Source organism: Petaurus breviceps, unplaced genomic scaffold (genome assembly GCF_028583685.1).
Source record: "Petaurus breviceps papuanus isolate PSGF00001 unplaced genomic scaffold, PetGlider_PUasm1.0 37, whole genome shotgun sequence".
Classification (NCBI taxonomy): Eukaryota; Metazoa; Chordata; class Mammalia; order Diprotodontia; family Petauridae; genus Petaurus; species Petaurus breviceps.
Genome location: NW_027186296.1, coordinates 100,721,768 through 100,741,447, shown reverse-complemented (window position 1 = coordinate 100,741,447; position 19,680 = coordinate 100,721,768). Strand labels below are relative to the sequence as shown.

The window sequence follows — 19,680 nt, the reverse complement described above, 5'->3', positions numbered from 1 at the left end:
TATTTGCCAAATGTTAATCTCACCAAAGATGGCACCTGGACAAAATACCCACAGGAAACTGCACCACCACATGGGGCCAATGGAGCCACCAAACACCAGGAATCTTGTTGCACTTCTGGGCAAAGCCACATCCATGATCAATCCCCATGACCACCATGTAATGGAAAGAACACTGGGAGGAGAGTCAGAAATCCCTGGTTCTAATCCAGTATATACCCCTCTCTCAATGTGTGACTTTGAGGGAGTCTTCACATGTCTGGACCTCAGTTTTCCCTTCTGAAAAGCAAGGAGGATGGATAAGATACTTCCAAGTTTAAAGCAGACTGGCTCTGAGGTTTGAAGAATTCTATTCTTCTAAAAGAGATGAGTTTAGAAAATCCAATAGAATCCTTGAAGAGGTATGTATTGTAAGGGCAAAAGAGGAAGAATGTTCATGGTGCACCTGCTCCCTCCCTAGAAGCAACATTACCAAATAAAATAGAGTGGAGCCAACAGTTAGTTAAATCACTGAGTCAGAATAAGACAGTCCATTCTAATTACTCTAATTCAGGAGTTCCCATCCTGAAGGTACATATTATCCTCTCTCCTCCCTCCTATTGGGTATGAGAAGTTTGTCAAGGAGGTATGGGGAATACATGGTAAATAACTATATTATCCCATTGAAATTCATCTCTATTGTATTTCTTACATGCATATGCATGGTAAACTCTAGAATTGATTTTCTTTCATATTGAATAGAGATATAAGAAGGGTTGTCTCTTATTTTTGCATATTTAATGGAGGTACAATATTTGTTTTTTATTTCCTTTAATATTGAATGGGGGTACAAGATTTATCTTGTGTTCATATGGTATGGTAACTCTAGAATTTATTTCCTTTCATATTGAAAAGGGATACAGGAAGGTTTATCTTGTGTTCATATACATGACAAAATCTAGAATTCATTTTTTTATAGTATTGAACAGGAGATACTGGAAGGCTTAAAGCCCAGAGAAACAAAAATGAAAAAAGGTTGGAAACCCCTGCACTAAATTTTCCCTCCTGTCTCCTTCAGAACCTCCCTAGCACTTCAGAACTGCATTCCTGGGGGAACAATACCTCTCCATTCATTTGGAACACGTTTTCTACCTTTTTTAATCTCCCTGGAATGGCTTACCAGCAAAAAAAAAAAAAAAAAAGGGAAAGCTCTCCACTAGAAGGCTTTGAATGAATGCTAATAAATTGCCAATTCCACAAGTGGTTCCTGTTAGGCACATTTGGAAGCAGGACATACTTGAAGATGAACTTGTTTGCTCTCAAAGCTGCTGCCCATTAAAATGTTGACATGCACACCAGAAATGCTGTCTCTGCTTCCTGCAGGTCAAGTTCTCAATGTTAGGCACAATCTTGCCCCGAGGTCCATGTCCGCTGAGGCATGAGAGGGACATGTGTTTTGTATCCTGGGGCAGGACTTGGCTGCTCCCAGTGAATGACGCTTCCTAGCCCAAGAGAGGAAGGTGACTATTCTGTGACTAAAGGCAAGGAGAAGGAGCCTAAACACATCCTGTTTCCTTCCACAAGTCCAGACAGACAGCAGCAGAACATTAGCCTCAAGTGTAAACAGCTTCAAAAGATAAGCTTCTTCTAATATACTTGAGCATGGAAAAATTAATGCAGGACAAGACAGAAAAACACACACACAGAGTGATAAATCATCTCTAATGCAAAGAGGAGGTGTTTGAAGAGTTGTGTCCATAAGGAAAATGGAAGAGAGAAGAGCTGGGAGCAGTGCATTACTCATCCAGCCCCCATCTGTCAGTGAAAGATTTTTCTCTATGTTGTAGTTTCCACTTTGGTCTCATTAAGGCTCACATGACCCTTAATTCTTCCTCATTAGAGCTCCTTGAGATCAGTGATTGTTTGGGGCCTTTCTGTGTATCCCCAGAACTTAGCACAGTGCTCACTAAATGCTTATTAACTGATTATTGACTAATTGACTAATTGACTTAGGCATCAGGCAAACTGGTCTATTTGCTACCTGTTCCCTGAACTCAATCTGCTGCCTTTTGTCTGCAGGCCTCTTGAATACATTCCCTCATCATCTCCTCTTGGAATCCCTGATCCCTACAAATTGACTATTTGACTGACTGATATTACAGCGTCCCTTGATTCTGCTTCTCACATCACAGGGCACGATTGAGAAATGAATCTCATTATTTTCCCTATTTGCTTCTTCATTAAGAGTAACCACCTATTGGGCAGCTAGGTGACACAGTGGACAGAGCTTCGAGCCTGGTATCAAGAAGGTTCTTCTTCATGAGTTCGAATCTAGTCTCAGTCACTTACTAGCTACGTGACCCTGGCCAAGGCACCTAGCCCTGTTTGCACCAGTTTCGTCCCCTAGGAGCTTTCTCTGCCAGTGAAGTCACAGATCCAGGGTCAATCCCTATTGATCAAGGTGGGATCTCCCTTCCCACAAAGAATGGGAAATAATTTCAAGCCCATCAAGAAAATTCCATTACTGAAGCAAGAGAACAAAAGGAAAAATCTGGATGAGGTCTTTTTACCCTCCTACTTCCAAGCACTATCAGCAGAAAAGCAGTTTAGTCAGTGGAAAAGCAGTCCTTTGTGTAAGTGCCTACACTTCAATATCCTCTTTCATTTCCTATTGCATTTTTGAAAAGCCACATTATTTTAGGCACCCTTTTTTTTTTTTTGGCCCGAAGCACATGTCATTAGTGTGCATGATGCTGGAATGACTAAACTTTTACGGGTAGCAAGAGGCAGGTCGGAAATATGACATGAAGGCTCATCTGCCAAGCTCTTCCAGGCCCTGACTGAACATGCCAGAGCAGGCCGCAGGATCAAGTTTTCACTTGGGCTTCAAACTGGAAAAAAAAAAACAACAACAAAAACCCTTCTCCTCTAACATATAGTGAGCAGCAGCAGAAAGGAAAAAAAAGCCAGATGAGTAGAACACCGGATCTGGAAGGGGCCTTTAAGGCCATTACCATATGTCTGCTTTGTACATACCCATGAAAGTACATGCTGTCTCCCTGACTAGACTATAAAATCCTTGAAGGCAGATCATTTCACTTTTTTTTTGGCCTTTGAATTACTAATGCCTAGCACAGTGCCTGGCATTTATTATGTGCTTGATAAATATTTCTTCGATTGATTCTAGTCTTAACTCCTTACCATATGGAAATTTCCTCTACAATATCTCCAGCAAGTGGTTGTCAAGATTTTACTTACAATGACTACAGTGTGAGGGAACTCCCTAGAGATTCAGGAAAGACATTTCTTAATGGACAGAACCTATAATAAGTATACTGCATACACTTCCATGAACATACTGGTAACTGAAAAAAAAAAAAACACTGCTCACTTTATGCATTTGGGAAAGGAGACTGAAGAAAACTGATATGCAACCAACCACACAGGTCCCATTTACAGGATGTGGTTAGCTTAGATGAGTGAGGCAAACCATATTTACAGCATCATTTTTTCTGGTCCTTTGGAATAAACAGTTTCTTCCTAAACAGGGTTTCTCTAGAAATGAGATTTTTAAACAGGTATCAATAAGGATGTGCATTGGATTTGTTTTTCTAGTAGCTGTGATAAATTACTTCCTCTTACACAATTACCATCCAGGTTCAGACCCTAATCTCCTAGTACTAGTGAAAAAGCCCCTAACTGGTCTCCAGACTTGGGCTCACTCCCCTCTCTGACCCGCCCTTTATAGAGAGCTTCCAAATGACATGGGACTGAGCATGCATGTCATTCAGCTACTCAGAAATCATCATTGATTTTCTACTTCCTCTGGGCTAAAATGCAAACTCCTCAGCCTAGCATTTAAGGCCCTCCAAAATCCAGCCCTAACCTACCATTTCAGAGTTATTTCCTATTATTCCCCTTCACACTCTTAGGCATCAGCCAAACTGGCCTATTTGCTACCTGTTCCCTGAACTCAATCTGCTGCCTTTTGTCTGCAAAGGCCTCTGGAATACATTCCCTCATCATCTCCTCTTAGAATTCCTAGTCCCTACAAAAGGTCCAGTTTAAGTCCCTCTGGATTTTGCCTCAGGTGAATCCCTCTGAAATTACTTTGTATTTGCTTTTTTATGCTCCTGTTTTATCCTTCCCAACAGATGATTTTCTTGAGAGCAAATCTCATTTCCTTCTGTGCCATCCCAGTCCCTAATACTGAGTCTTACCCATAGTAGATACACACTGAACTGAATTCAGTTACTCTTGTCCAGAAGAGTAGTTTCTATGACAATAGGACAGTTTGAGATTATAAAACAAGGGATTCCCAGCATTTCAGATGTGGCTTTTGCTCATTTTTGTTTTATGTGCTGTTACTGAAAGAGGCAGTCACAGTTACCTTTGGACTCTCACACTGTCGTGCTTAGTCCCAGAATCCACACATCCTTTCCCCACCAAGCACTCTCTTTTCTCTTTCTCTCTTTCTTTCTTTCTTTTTTTAAGATTTTTCTTTTTTCTTTTTGGAGGGGGGAAGGTAGGGCAATTGGGGTTAAGTGACTTGTCCAAGGTCACACAGCTAATTTTGTGTTAAGTGTCTGAGGCCGGATTTGAACTCAGGTCCTCCTGACTCCAGGGCCAGTGCTCTATTCACTGCACCACCTAACCACCCCCAAGCACTCTCTTGTCCCATACAGAGACTACCAGGGGCTCAAAACTGTGCCAGAGACTACCAGGGGCTCAAAACTGTGCCAATCAGATACTATCTGCCGGTATTTTGTGATCATCTCTTCAAAAATAAAGATGTATTGGCATCAATTTTGTTCTTGTTATTTAGTTGTTTTGGTCATGTCCAACTTTTCATGACCTCTTCGGGCGGGGGGGGGAGGTTCTTGGCAGAGATACTAAAATGGTGTACCACACTTCCTTCTCCAGCACATTTTATCGATGAGGAAGCTGAGGCCAACAGGGTTAAATGACTTGCCGTAGGTCCCATAGCTAAAATGTGTCCGAGACCAGATTTGAACTCAGGGAGATAGATCTTCCTGATTCCAAGCCCAGTGCTCTATTCACTGTGCCACCTAGAAGCTCCAGAATTGGGACAACTGGGATCAATACTTAGGGCCAAATAGCCTCTCTCACCTATATAAGCAGGAGGCGTAATATTCCCACCCCTAGAAACTATTCCTTCTATTTATCCATAACTCTAGACTCACTACTAACACATTCTGAACACACAATCCAGGGGTGCACAGCTACAAAACGCACCCCCAAATTACACAGGGATCCTCACCCAAACACAGATATTTAATCCCTCTCCAACACCCACGAATTCAACCCCACCATGAACTCACCCCCTCTAGAGCTTCCTCACTAACTAATCCATCTTTCTGCTTGTACAACCACTCAAACCAAACACTAACCTTTCCAACTTAAATATACTCAAACTCTCATCTTTACTTCATCACAAATACCATACAAAAGGCCGGCTTCCAAGATACATTGGCATCAGTGACGGGGTCAGAAGATTCTCCTAAAATTTTCATATTGCCTTGGGATTAATTGATCACTGCAGGCAGCTCTCCCATCTGTCTGTCACTGAGACATATCCCAGGCGTCTTTACCATCACCCAGCAAACATACAACTCAGTGACTTGACCTACAGGGCAAACCTCACACTAATATTCTCCTGGGGTCAGAATCCATTCAGGGAGAGCTCTGAAGAGACACTCAGTCCAAGTTTGGTCCAACTATGGAAGAATGTTTGGCATTTAAAGCCCCTTACCGTCTGGCTCCAGCCTACCTTTAACGCTTATTAGATATCACTCCCTTTTAGTTATTCCTACATTCCAGCCCAACTATCCAACTTCAGAGTTCCTTGGACATGATATTCCGGCTCCCATCTCCACAGAACGCCCTCCCTCCTCACCTCCACCTCTCAGAATGCCTTGCTTTCTGCAAAACTTAGCTAAAGTTCCATCTCCTACATGAAATCCCTCCAGAGCTCCCCCACTGCTCATACCATATACTATCTTGATTCCACCTTAGATTTAGTGCGTGGGTGTGTGTTTGTATTTATCTCTGTGGGTACATGTTCTTCCCCTGATAAAGTGAGCTCCTTAAGGGTAAAGACTTTCTCCATTTGTCTTTGTGTCTCTAGCATCCAAGACAGTACTTGGCACATAGTAGGTGCTTTTTAAAAATGCTCAATAACGAAGACCTAAGGTGGATGAAGAGGTTACAACAAAGAAGATGTAGATTTTTGTCATCTCATTTTTCAATATTGCACATAAAATATTTTTCCATATTGTACACTATTGCAGATGGACTAGCAGTGAAGATGATTGAGGTAAAAACAAAGGATAAATGATGACACTGAGAAGATAACAAAACATCCTATCCCTTACAGAGAAGTGATGGTTTTAGGGCATGAAATTTCATATATATAGATAGATAAATAGATAGATAGATACACGCACACATATCCATCTATATCTATCTATCTACATATATATATATATATATATATATATATATATATTTGAATAAAGCCACTGCAGAAATTTGTTTTATTTGGCTATGCATTTGTGTCATGAAAAATTTGTTTCCCCTCCCCCAGTGAGATGGAGGGAGAGAAAATAGATTCCTGCTCATTTTTTAACAGAGAAGTGGGATATGAGATGTTGTATGATCTTTCAGACAACAGACAAGGTTATTATTATTATTATTATTGTTATTATTATTTCATGTATTATTAATTTTACTTAACTATTTTACTTTGTTACAAGAATTCCCTCAGGAAGTGGGAGCAAAGTATAAATGCTTCTAATGTAAACACTTTTTAAAAAAGAAACGGAAAGACTAATAGGAACATGATAGATTATTAGGTCTCTTCTTCTCAAAATTTAGCATGGTGCCTGAGACAGGGCTTAATAAATGTTTATTGATTGGCTGACTGAAACTACCACCTTCCTTTCTCAGAATCTAGTAGAGTGGTCATAATACAAATTTAATTAAAATGTTAATGAATATTTCAAAGGCACCCTGAAGACATCTTGGCATCTTTTAATTTTTTTGAATATCTATGGTATTCCTGGTCTGCATGCTAGTCTAGGAGTATTAGCCTCACCTAGAAAACATCCATATTTTCAAAGGACTGAGTGATTCTTGACAGGTATAATGGTGCCTTACATAGAGAATTCCACCTTGGAGTTAGAAAGATTGGAATCAAGTCTCATCTTTGACACATACTGGCTGTGTCAAACCAGACAAGTTGCTTAACCTCTTAGTGCCTCTGACAATTCTTTAAGCCTATATATTGAGAAAACAGTTATGGTAGTGGAGGTTTTCACAGAAATTTGCCACCACCAATGAAATCACAGGTGGGGACCTCTACCCCCCCAAAAAGTGATTCTCAATCTAATTCTGATTAGGTAGAAAGGAATCAATAAGATTCCTAACAGTTTAGTATGATAGAAACACAATTCGTCACAGTGCCTGAAGTAAATTGCTAAATAAACTATCTTCAATTACCCGAAACCAAATGAGCAAAGGTTAGGATTCTATTTCTCTGTGATGGGGAGAAACAGAAGATACAGGAATACTAATCAAAACTAATCAATGGCCACTTGGTGGATAAAGTATTGACCTTAGGCAGGAAAGCTTGAGTCGAAATACAATCTCAGATACTTTTCGTTCAGATATTGGCAGTCAATTCCAAATCTTCATGAGCCCATTTGGGATTCTCTTGGCAAAGATACTGGAGTGGTTTACGATTTTCTTCTCCAGTTCATTTTACAGATGAGGCAAAGAGGGTTAAATGACTTGCCCAGGGTGACACAGCTAGTAAGTGGCTAATGCTGGATTTGAACTCAGAAGGATGAGTCACTCTCAGACTCACTCTCCATTGCACCACCCAACCGTCTAAAATAAGTCACTTGACCTCCCTCAGTCCTAGCTTCCTCATCTTTAAAACGAGGATGAGCACATTACCTACCTCCCATGGTGGTTGTGAGAAATGAATGAGATAACATATGAAAAGTACTTTGCAATAATAGATATTATTGTTACTACAAATTACTGCCACCAACTCAATCAACAGATATTTATAAATTCCTGCTATGTGCCAGGCAGAAGGACAAAATTTAAAGCATCCCTGTTTTCAAGGATCTGATATTCCATCCAGGGAGATACTACATGTACAAAATATAGATGACACACATCCATAATCACCTCACTAATTAGCAGCAACTTCACAGACAGTTTGATTTTGTTGAGAGGCATCTATGGCATCTATGCCAGATCACTATCCCACTCTAGTGGTAAGAAAGTGGCAGAAAGAGTGAGCCTGCTTTACACAGATTTTTGTTTCTTTTTTAAAATCAGCCATAAAGCATGTGTCTCTTGCCAATCTGCCGAAACAGCCACATTTATAAATAACAGCAGCTCACATCTGTATAGCCCTTTAAGGTAAATACAACATAAAAACTCAAGATACACAATTCAATGACTTAGCTATTCTCAGTAATACAATGATCCAAGACAATTCCAAAGGATTCTTGATGAAAAATGTTTTTCAACTCAACTGATGCAGTCTGAATACAGATCAAAGCATGCTATTTTCACTTTATTTTTTTCATGGGCTTTTTTTTTGGCCTGTGTTTTCTTTCACAACATGACTAATATGGAAATGTGTTTTGCATGATTGCACACATGTAACCTATATCAAGTTGTTTGCTGTCTCCAGAAGGAGGGAAAGAGGAAGGGAAGGAAGAAGGAGGGAAGAGAATTTAGAATTCAAATGTTTAAAAATTGTTTCTTATATGCAATTGGGGAAAGATAATTTTTTAAAAGATACACAATTCAAGTGGGATTTTACATTTTTAACAAAACAGCCCATGATATCATTTCTAGAGGGAAATTTTCCAATGTCGTTTTTTTCTTTTTTTAATGGTAGGGAATAGAAAAGGCTCCACCCTTCTGAAAGTGTGTGTGTGTGTGTGTGTGTGTGTGTGTGTGTGTGTGTGTGTGTGTGTGGTTTTTTTAGCAATCAGGGTTAAGTAACTTGCTCAAGGTTACACGGCCAGTTATTTCTGGGTGTGGTACTGAGTATCTGAGCCCGGATTTGATCCAGGTCATCCCGATACTAGAGCTGGTGCTCTTACTTGCTGAGCCACCTGGCTGCCCCTAAGCAATTGGGGTTAAGTAACTTGCTCAAGGTTACACGGCCAGTTATTTCTGGGTGTGGTGCTAAGTGTCTGAGCCTGGATTTGATCCGGGTCATCCCGACACTGGAGCTGGTACTCTTACTTGCTGTGCTACCTGGCTGCCCCCCTCCTGAATGTTTTAGACTCTACTGTGGATGCATCCAGAATAAGTCTGAATGCAATTACGAGGGGCTTTTAGTGTCCTTTCCCGACCCATGACTACGATTTCTGTTGGTAGTGATCTCAATCTTCCCTTAGTTTCAATTTGGCTTTCAAATTGTTCAATGAACAATTAGGTCAGATTTGTTCTGTAAAGTTTGGAGTCAAAGGACCACACTTGAGGACCCAGAGGGTCACATGTGACCTCGAGGCTACAGGTTCCCCACCCCTGAGTTGCGTGGTATAGTGGATAGAGTGCTGGGCCTGTAGTCAGGAAGACTTACATTCAAATGCCACTTCAGACAACTACTAGCTGTGTGACCTTGGTCAAGTCATTTAACATTTGTTTCCTCAACTGTAAAATGGGGCAATTAATAGCATCTACCTTTCAGAGTTGTTGTGATGATCAAATGATATAATATTTGTAAAGTATTTAGCAAAGGATAGTAGACACTATATAAAAGCTAACTATTATTATCAAGTGCCTAATTTCTCATTTGATACAGAACCCAGACCACCAAGTACTATGATTGCTCAAAGAATGTTACATCATGTACTCCCTCTGGAGATATAAGCATTCCCCAAACACATTAAGCCATAGAATCACAGCCTGATAGAGCTGGAAGGGGAGCCAGTCCAAACTCCTCATTCTTCAGATGAGGAAATTGAATCAAGGTCTTCCACTGTCTCTGAGTGAACCTAGCCTCTTAGACAGGCTCTAAGAGGCTAGGTTCACTCAGAGACAGTGGAAGACCTTGAGCTAGGATCTAGGTCTCCTGATTCTCAAGTCTTTTTGTGTCTGCATAAGTTGGACTCCAACCAATTCAGAATTTGTGGTCCTTCAAGGCAAATGCTAACATCTACCCCTTCCTTTCACAGGAAAAAAAAAAAAAGCAAATCAACAGTTACATAAGATTACATGGGGATTTATACTACAACAAAAATCATGATGGTGATATCTGGCATCCATGCAGGACAATTGCAAAGCTGGCTACCTCATCTGCCAATGTATATGAACTATTAGAGCATAAATGGCTTTCAGAAATTCCAGTTCTACTATAGGGTACTGTACCAATAATTCATTGTGACATGGAGACAACCCTAAATTCAAAAGAACAATGGTAGTGAAGCATAAAACCAGAGGTTTTACCAATCTGGAAAAACTTCAAAGATGGTCTGAGAAGTAGACCGGGTCTGCTACCCAACAACCAACCCACCAAAGTGAATTGGCCAGCAACTGATGAATTTCTTGAACATGGTGGCTCATTAAACAATTTATATAAAACTGTGAAAATGCATACTGTGGGTGATGTGACCCGTAAGACAGCAGAAATTCCCTTCCACAAACCTACTCGCCCCTTAAATCTCAAAGGAAAGGTATTATGTGCCAGTTACGGAGTAATTACAGCTTAAGAAACTCACCTGGTAGTCAATTTTAATTAACGCAATATCTGTCTTTTCATCAACATCCTTGATTTTGGCTTCGTATGTAGCCCCATTCTTCAACTCTACTTTAACCCGATGCTTATTGGTCACTACGTGGGCATTGGTAACAATCAGGCCATCTTCAGACACAATGAATCCAGACCCACTGGCCACCGGAATTTCCCTCTTGGAAAAGGGTAGCCTGCAACACAGAATCAATAGCTATGCCCACAGAACCTCAAAGCAGATCACCCAACCATGAAATTCTTGGCTCTTTAACACATTTCCTATAACTGTGATTTTAAATATTTGGAAATACAGCAACCTAATTTTATTCCAATGTTTTAATGGATTAAAACAAAATCCCATACAATCAAAGTTTAGGGGAATTTCCAGGGCAAGAACTATTAGAAATTTATCAGGGAAAAAAATCTAGGACAGTGGGTTTGTTTTTTTTTTTATACATCACATGGGGAAGCTTCCTAATTGAAAAACCCTTATGTGTCTTCCTTTAAGGATATTTGTGTATGTATATGTGTGTGTACATACACATATATAATGTATATTTAATGAGTGCTTAAGTATTTTGCTAAATCTCAAAAGTTAACTCAACTACAACATTCTCTCAACTGAAGAGTGTATATTGAGTGTAAGTCCCTGTGGAAATATAAAAGTGCAATGCTCGCTATACTTGCGAAACAATTCGATGTGAACCACGGCTGGAGCAATCTTCTCCACGACATCTGCGATAAAATTGTATTTATGGCGCAAGCTGTTGGGATCTTCCTGCCCTGGAAACAGAAATGGAAAGAGACATATAACAATTCCGTGCTTTGGCTGCCTGAAGACAAGGGTTACATACGAGCAGCCAAAAATACCAGCTGAGGTCTTTGAAATTCCCAAAGAAGAAAAAAATCTTTTGTACTTCTAAGCACAATACCCCGAACATTCTTCTCAACACAAATAGGTTCTTTTCCAGCTCTCGAGGAATGAATCCTGCTCTGATATGGTAACAAATTCTATTAAATTTAACTGCTATTCTTGGCTTCTGTCTTCTCTATCATTTCTCCACAAGAATGTGATGCCTGGGGTTCCCACAAGCAACTATGACCTACAATTATGATCATCTACTACTGCCTCCTTACTGCTTATCCTGTAACTTTCAAACTTTTGTAGACTCACTTGGGCAAAACAAAATACCTTTAGTAGCCCCTACCTCATCCACTACCTTTAACCACTGTTTAGGGGAAGAAAATGAGCTAAAAATAAGAAGGCTGGTGAAAGTTTATAATGCTTCTGATATGGTTCCAAGAAGATAGGAAATACATAAATTTGGGGTAGCTAGATGGCACAGTAGATAGAGCACCAGGCCTGGAGTCAGAAAGACTCATCTTCCTGAGCTCAAATCGAGCCTCAGACACTTACTGTGTGACCCTGGCCAAGTCACTTAACCCTGTATGCCTCAGTTTCCTCATCTGTAAGATTAGCTAGAAAAGGAAATTGTAAACAACTCCAGTTTCTTTGCCAAGAAAATCCCATATGGGGTCACAAAGAGCTGGACAACAAATGAAAATCAGGAGGAAAAATTAAATTAAAATCTGAAAAAGTACTGAAGACCCTACTTAATATCCCATCTTAATATAGACAGACACTTCTCTCCCTCCCAGAGAGACTCTCAGTTTCACAATCACTTTTACTGGGGGCAGGGGGGAAAAGGGTAGGATGTTCTCCTACTAGCACCCGTGTGTCACTGCTCCTTATTGCTATGCTGTGAGCAGCTATTAAGAGAGATGCTAGGATACCTACAAAACCTCTGGACATCTGGGCGTGCTGCTGAGTCATCCCAGCTGCACATCAGCAGTTTCTTCTAGCGACAGAGCAACCTTTGTAGGGAATTGTTTCCTCAAAGAGTCATTGTTCCCAGCTTTGCTGCCAGGGTCCACAGTATACATCTTCCTGCTTTGGGGGAAGAACCCTCTCTGGCACCTCTCAGGAACCCAAGTGGTATCTCTTTTTAGTTTACCTTCTCATTGGCAAGCACCTCTTGCCTGACCCTGTGAACAAAACAGGTCACTCTTTCACAGTGGGGCGGGGGGGGGGGATTTAGGTTGTTCAATTTTTTTTGGTTTGTTTTACTTTTAAAATCACATTTTTAAAAGTATATTCCCCCCCTCCCCCTGGAAAAAAAGCATGCAAGACAAGATCTACAATAAAAGTTCAATTAATAGAATTTGAAATTGAAGTGACACTTTTTAGCCTTTCAAAGTTTTTTTCATATTAAGGGACTTTACATTTAAAAGAGCACTAAAATACAGACAGAGTGAATGTTATGGCTTCCATTTTAAAGATGGGAAAAGAGACCCAGAACTGAGAGAGATTTAGCCAAGGTCCAGCAAGTTTCCTGATTTCTGGTCCCCTGCTGCTCACAACTCATACCCAGATGAAGCAGAAAGAGGAAGATGAACGAGCCCCAGGAAACCAGCAGTTCCACCACATTTGCTCCTTGTGACTGACTCGATTTCCTCTCTCTCTTTTTTTTTTCCAGGTATTTCCATTTATTCCATCTGCAAGCTACTTAAATTCTCCTGTTGGAGGGCAATATAAATAAAGGGAATGGAAATATTCCTTCTGTAAACAAGCTTTGAAAAAGACTAACCCAGAGAAATTTGTAAGCAAGTACATGAGATGCTTTCTTAGGCCCTGCTTCCTTGAGGAAAAGAAGGAGGAAGGTTTAACTCCACTAAGGCCAAAGACTGCTAGAAAAGGCATAGGGTTTGGGGAATTTTGTGACATCTATACCTCCAACAACCACATCCTTCCATCATCCAGGCCTTCCTGAATGAGGATTGAGTTCATACACTTCATATTGGGTTTTTTGTTTGTTTTCACATTAATACTTGTTAAAGCGCTACACTAGAATCCAACATAGTGGCAAAAAAGGGAGTTAGAGGGGCGGCTAGGTGGCTCAGCGAGTAAGAGCACCAACCCCAGCGTCGGGATGACCTGGGGATCAAATCCGGGTTCAGACACTTAGCACCCACCCAGAAACACCTGGCCGTGTAACCTTGAGCAAGTTACTTAACCCCAATTGCTTAAAAAAAGGGGAGGGGAGGTTAGGGGATCCCTTCTGTAGAATGCATAGAACTAGAAGGGACACAGAGATCATCTAGTGATTCTAGTACAAACTTATGAACAAGAAAAGAAGCCTAGAACATGTCTCCAGGTATGTATAAGAGCTTTGTTTCAAATTGAAGTGATTCCTCAACTCCTCACTACTCCAAATTTAGTGATCATTCTTGTTTAGTGATATCCAACTTTTTGTGACCCCATTTGGAGTTTCTTGGCAAAGATACTGAAATGGTTTGCCATTTCCTTCTGCTCATTTTACAGATGAGAAAACTGAAACGAACAGGTTAAATGACTTGTCCAGGGCCACACAGCTAGCAAGTGTCTGAGGCTGGATTTGAACCCAAGTCCTCCTGACTCCTGGGCCAGCACTGTAACATCTCACTGCTGTAGCCTGAATCAGTTTAATTAACTCCAACTGGGAAATGCAGCCCTAACTGGAGAGGCAGTACATCTCTCCAGTCTTAGCCAAGCTCTGCCCCTAACTCTCTAAGAAAGTTAGTGAGTAGCCTAAGCCAAAATGTGGTTCTCATTTTCTCCATCTGTAAAACATGTAGTTGGGACTAGATGATCTCTAAGGAAAAAGACAAGTCTAACATTCTAAGATTCTACTCCCATGTTTATCCTCCGCTCCATCTCCTTACAGGAAATGAGGCATGCATATGCTGTTAATGTTAAGCAACCAGGCTTTGGAGGGTGGAAGGAAACATACCAAGACACACTTTTAAGTTTAATCTCAATTTTTTTTTCTTAGCATTTTCTCCATCACTTTCTTAAGTCTAGACAACAACAAAAAAACAAACAAACAAACAATAAACCAAGGCCTGATTTGTAGTATTTGATGATTTCTGAGGCATAAATGCTCATGGTGAAAATTTAACAATCAATTCTAGAGAACCTGTTCAAACTGGATCAGCACACTTCTGTGCGTAATTCAATATTGGACATGATAATATCAAATTATTACAGAAAGAAACAATAGTGGAACAGAACAGTCTAAATGATAAAACTTTCAAATGCCCAACTTCAGACTTTAAAAAAAAAACTACTGAATATGGTAGTTGATAAACATTGGCAGAGGTGTTATCAAGCAGATGATAAAGCATAACATCAAGGAACTGAGAAAAGAGTGTTTACTGATGTTTCAGGGTCAAACAAAATTAATAGCAAAATACTAAACCAAAGAAGTTTGACTTACTTTGAAATCATTTGGAATGAAGGGGAAAAGTTTTGTGTTTTCAGAGAAATGGTTTTGTTCAGTGTTTGATAACTACTCCAGTTACAATGCTTATGTGTTTAAAGGTAGGATTGAAGTCAACCCCCCATTTTAGCTCAGATAACTTAACTATAAGGTAAGAATAGGGTGGTAGAGGTGGCATTGGCAGCACCTGCTTTCGGTGCTCTGGGCCCACAGATGGTGGGGGATCAAGCAGCTGATACAAAACCCCTGAAGCCTGGGACAGCATACCCATCCACACCCCCAACCCCACTGGAAGCAGAGTCCTACTTTGACAAAGAGTTAGAAAGTCAAGTATTTGGCTGGGAAGATGAGCAAACAGTGTAAAAAAAGTCAGATGATAGAATCTTACTTTGGTGACAGAAGATCAAAACATACAAGCAGAAGACAAACAAAGTCAAAGCTCCTACATCAAAAGCCTCCAAGAAAAATATGAATTGGTTGCAGACCATGGAAGAGCTCAAAAACATTTTGAAAATCAAGTAAGAGAAGTAGAGGGAAAATTTGGAAGAGTAATGAGAGTGATGCAAGAAAATAATGAAAAAACGAGTCAACAGCTTCCTAAAGGAGACCCAAAAAAATACTGAAGAAAATAACACCTTAAAAAATAGACTAATCAAAATGGCAAAAGAGGTCCAAAAAGCCAATGAGAAGAATGCCTTTTAAAAGCAGTACTGGCCAAATAGAAAAGGAGGCCCAAAAGCTCACTGAAAAAAATAATTCCTTAAAAAAAAGAATACATATCAATCAATCAAATTACCTTAAATTAAATGTGAAAAAGTTTTTGAAAGCCATTGGATGAGGAGAAATGAGGTCAGAAATGAAGTCTAAATTCCAACAAGTTGGAGGATTTGTACATTTTCTCTGGGTCCAGCATGCATCCCAGAAAAACTCCATGCAGTTAGCTAGAAGGAGGAGGAATGACATAAATTAGAGCATGTGACTTTGCAGCACACCTTTGAGGATCAAAAGTAGGATTAAGATGTGCCAGAGAAGGGATATATCAAAGATCACAGATTCTACTAGAATCTCCTATAAGAAGACCCAGGCTTGAATCCAAAAAAATATCTCCTCTTTCCTCTTCTTCCCTTCTTATATCTGTGTATCCACAGACACTGCAATATAATCAGCTGTTTCATTACTCAAATGTTTCCAGTAAACTGGATTTTCCCTCAACCACAAAGAGACTAATGATGAACAAGACATAGATATAAATGTTAAAGTTAGGCAGAAAGCCCAACTTCTGCCTACATGCTAGGAATTTTCCTAACTGGGGGCTCAGACTGATTGTGACTGAACTCGTAACATTTTGTCTAAAATAAACTTCCTAGAGCTGAAGAGGAAGACAAGTCAATTAATGTTTCCAGACTTCAGTTTCCTCATCTTATGTCTGGACGTTGGGGGGGATTCCTAGCATGTAGCCAGAAGCTGGGATATCTTAATAATTTTAACATTTATATCTATGTCTTGTTCATCATTAGTCTCTTTGTGGGTGAGGGAGCAGAACAAGGCTTAGAGGTAGGAAAGAAGAAAGGGAATCAAGCAATCAAGCATTGGAAACTGCCCTGGCAAGCTTTCCACCACCATGTCCTGGAAACAGAGAGCAGCTAAGGTGAGACAGCTCAGCTCACACTGGTTTCTCTGCCCATGGTTCCAGGAGCTAAGGTTTTTAACGAAGCAGACAGAAGGGCTGCTACTGCAGCATCTTTGGACAAAGGTGGCCACTCCAAGTCTGGGGTCTACAGAGAGACCCGGGTGAAGTGAACAAAGCAGCAGTCAGATGTGGCTTGGAGGCATGTCAGGGCAGTACTCTCACTGTAGTGAGGCACCCTGGATGCATGTCTCCTGTGGGTTTGGGCAGTCTGTTGGTTGTTTTCCCTTTGGAAACTGTGTCAAGAGAATTGTGGTATGTCTGAGCCCATGCTAGGGTTCGGGGTGGTGAATAGAGAGGGCTTCAAGGATCACCTCTATACAATTGATGCTTACGTCCTTATCTCCAGCCCTGAGCACTTCCCCCAAAATTTAGTCTTGTAATTTCCAGCCACCTACTGGGCATCTCCACAAGGATCTCTATCCTGCCAGAACTATAACCCTGCCTCTTATAAAAGGTAGCTCTTAAGCTGTGCTTTGAAGAAAACCAGAGATTCTAAAAGGAGTGAGTACATGCCAAGCATGGGAGACAACTTGGAGAAAGCAAGGGACAGGGCCAGAGACAGCCTGCTTTGTGTGAGTGATAAACAAAAAGGAGGCCAATGTGACTGGACCATTGAGATCAAGAAGGGGAAACAGGCTAAAAATGTAGGTTGGAACTGGGTTGTTAAAGGTTTAAAAAAAAAAAAAACAAAAGTGTTTGTTTCTGACTCAGAAGTAACAGGGAGCCACGAGTTTATTGAGCTAGAGTACTGCAGAATCGGATGCGTGCCTTAAGAAATTCTCTTTGGCAGACCACACTGTCTCTTGCCCTGCCTTAAACCCTTTTGCCTAGGTTGTCAATGCCTTTTATAAGGAAGCAGCATAACAGATATATTTCTATTTGTTCTGAACTTAAAAAAAAATACTAATGATGCCTTGTGTACAGGAAAATTTATCTTTCATCACAACTACTATCAATTTGTGATAAGGTAGAAAGAGAATTGCTTGGATGTCTGGAATCAAAAAGACCAGAGCTCCTATTCTGGCTCTAACATTAACTAGCAGTGAGTGTGTACATCAGTAAGTCACCTACTTTTCCTGAGCTGCAGTTTATTTTTCTCACCTATCTCAGAGACTTGTTGTATGAGAAATATTTTGCAAAGCATGAAATGAAAAAGCAGCTATTATCATCATTAGTTTAGATCAGAGGTTCTTAGTCATGAATTGGTGAGCTTTTAAAAAAAATCTTTGATAATCCCATTTCAATATAATTCATTTTCCCTATAATGTATTTTTTTGTGCATTTAAAATCATCATTTTGAGGAAGGGTGCCTTAGTTTCCACTGACTGCCAGGGCAGGCAGAGGGGAGGTAGTCTGTGTTAGAGAAAATGTTAAGAAACCCAGTTTTATATCATAATAATAATAACCAGATTTAATGAGCACTCCAAACAATTGTAAACTTTAGGAAATAGGGTAGATTTTTTAGTAGAGAAACAAAATCTACCTTCTCCATCCATGAAGATAGCAGAAACCTAATTTTTTTTTAAAGGGTGGCAGGGAGGAAGAAGGAATCCTTCATGAACAAATGAATGAAAAGACATATATTAAGAGTTTACTATATGCCAAACACTGTGCTATCGGCTGAAGGAGGACAGACAGTTCCTGTTCTCAAGGAAATTACATTCTAATACACAAAAACACACACAGGAGAGGGGGTGGCCGAAAAGAAGTATTTTGTGGGTATAGAGAGATATCCCCACAAAGGGAAAGCCCCATTTTTTCCTCCACTCTTTTGATTAGACCTGAGTCAATATCACATCATGTAATTATTAATGGAATGTCCAAGTGGAGGGCAAGAACTGTATCTTTGTCTTTAAGTGCCCCTAGAAGACCTGAAGGTGAGAGATGCTTTAAAAGTCATAAGAGATAATGCATGATTTGAAAAGGAAATGTGCTAGTTAGAGAGCAAAAGTTAAGTGACAATGGCTGGACAGGCCAAGGGTCACACTGGTAGCCACATAGAGAAAGGACTCTAGTTTCAGTCGGTTGGTTGAAAAGCATTTTTTAGGCACCTGCTACTTTCCAATTGCTTTGCTAAATGCGGAGATGAAAAGAATGATAAAAACAGAGTCTGCCTTCAAGGAGCTCCAAGTAGGAGGGAAACAACATGCAAACTATGTATGTACAAGGTGTATACAAGGTAGATGTAAGGCAATTTCAGAGGGAAAAGGGCAGTCCTAAGGGCGGCTGGAAAGGACTTCCTATAGCACCTGAGATTTTAGCGGAGATTTGAGGGAAGCCCAGAGGCAGAGATGAGGAAAGAGAGCATTCCAGGCATAGGAGACAGTCAGTGAAAATGCCTGGAGCTGGGAAACAAAGTATCTAGGATGAGTTACAATCTAAACCAAGAAAGAAGTAGCTGAAACAATAACATCATGAATCCCTCCCTCGAGGTATCACAGTAAGTACCTACAGAACAAGGAGATGATGAAATATTAAATGATTATAAGAGCTAATATTACTCTGAATCTAGACGAAAGACTAATGTCGTCATTATTATTAATAGAAAGCATCTAACAATTTGTTCTATGGCAAAACATTAAGCAGCAACTGAACATTTTGGATGGGGAAAACTCTCATCATGTACCACATAAACATATGTTTGTGGTTACTGATTTTTAAACTCCCCACTGCTAGGGAGAGCTCCAATGATCCAACATAATAAGCTAAGCCGCCCACGTTGTCTAAGTCTTTTGAATTTATTAATTGCTAGCTTTCATTTTGAGGAAAGCACTGAGGATTCTTCTCTTTTCATTATAAATTATCAGTCAACTACATAAATTCATCAATGTCAATCCTACAGACAAGGCTCCTACTCCTAGAGTTTTATGTGGAATATTTTTGTTTGAATTCTAAATTGATTTAGATTA

The 19,680-nt window shown here is 40.1% G+C and overlaps 1 protein-coding gene across 1 annotated transcript in view; it reads right to left on the bottom strand.

Moving 5' to 3' along the window:
- The window catches only part of HTRA1 (HtrA serine peptidase 1), a 71,664-nt gene that overhangs the window by 31,100 nt on the left and 20,884 nt on the right, over window positions 1-19,680 (bottom strand). The window contains exons 2-3 of the mRNA XM_069099154.1: window positions 11,446-11,545; window positions 10,752-10,956 (exon numbers count right to left, since the gene is read on the bottom strand). Coding sequence (XP_068955255.1) covers window positions 10,752-10,956; window positions 11,446-11,545 — 305 coding nt within the window. The remainder of the gene's footprint in view (window positions 1-10,751; window positions 10,957-11,445; window positions 11,546-19,680) is intronic.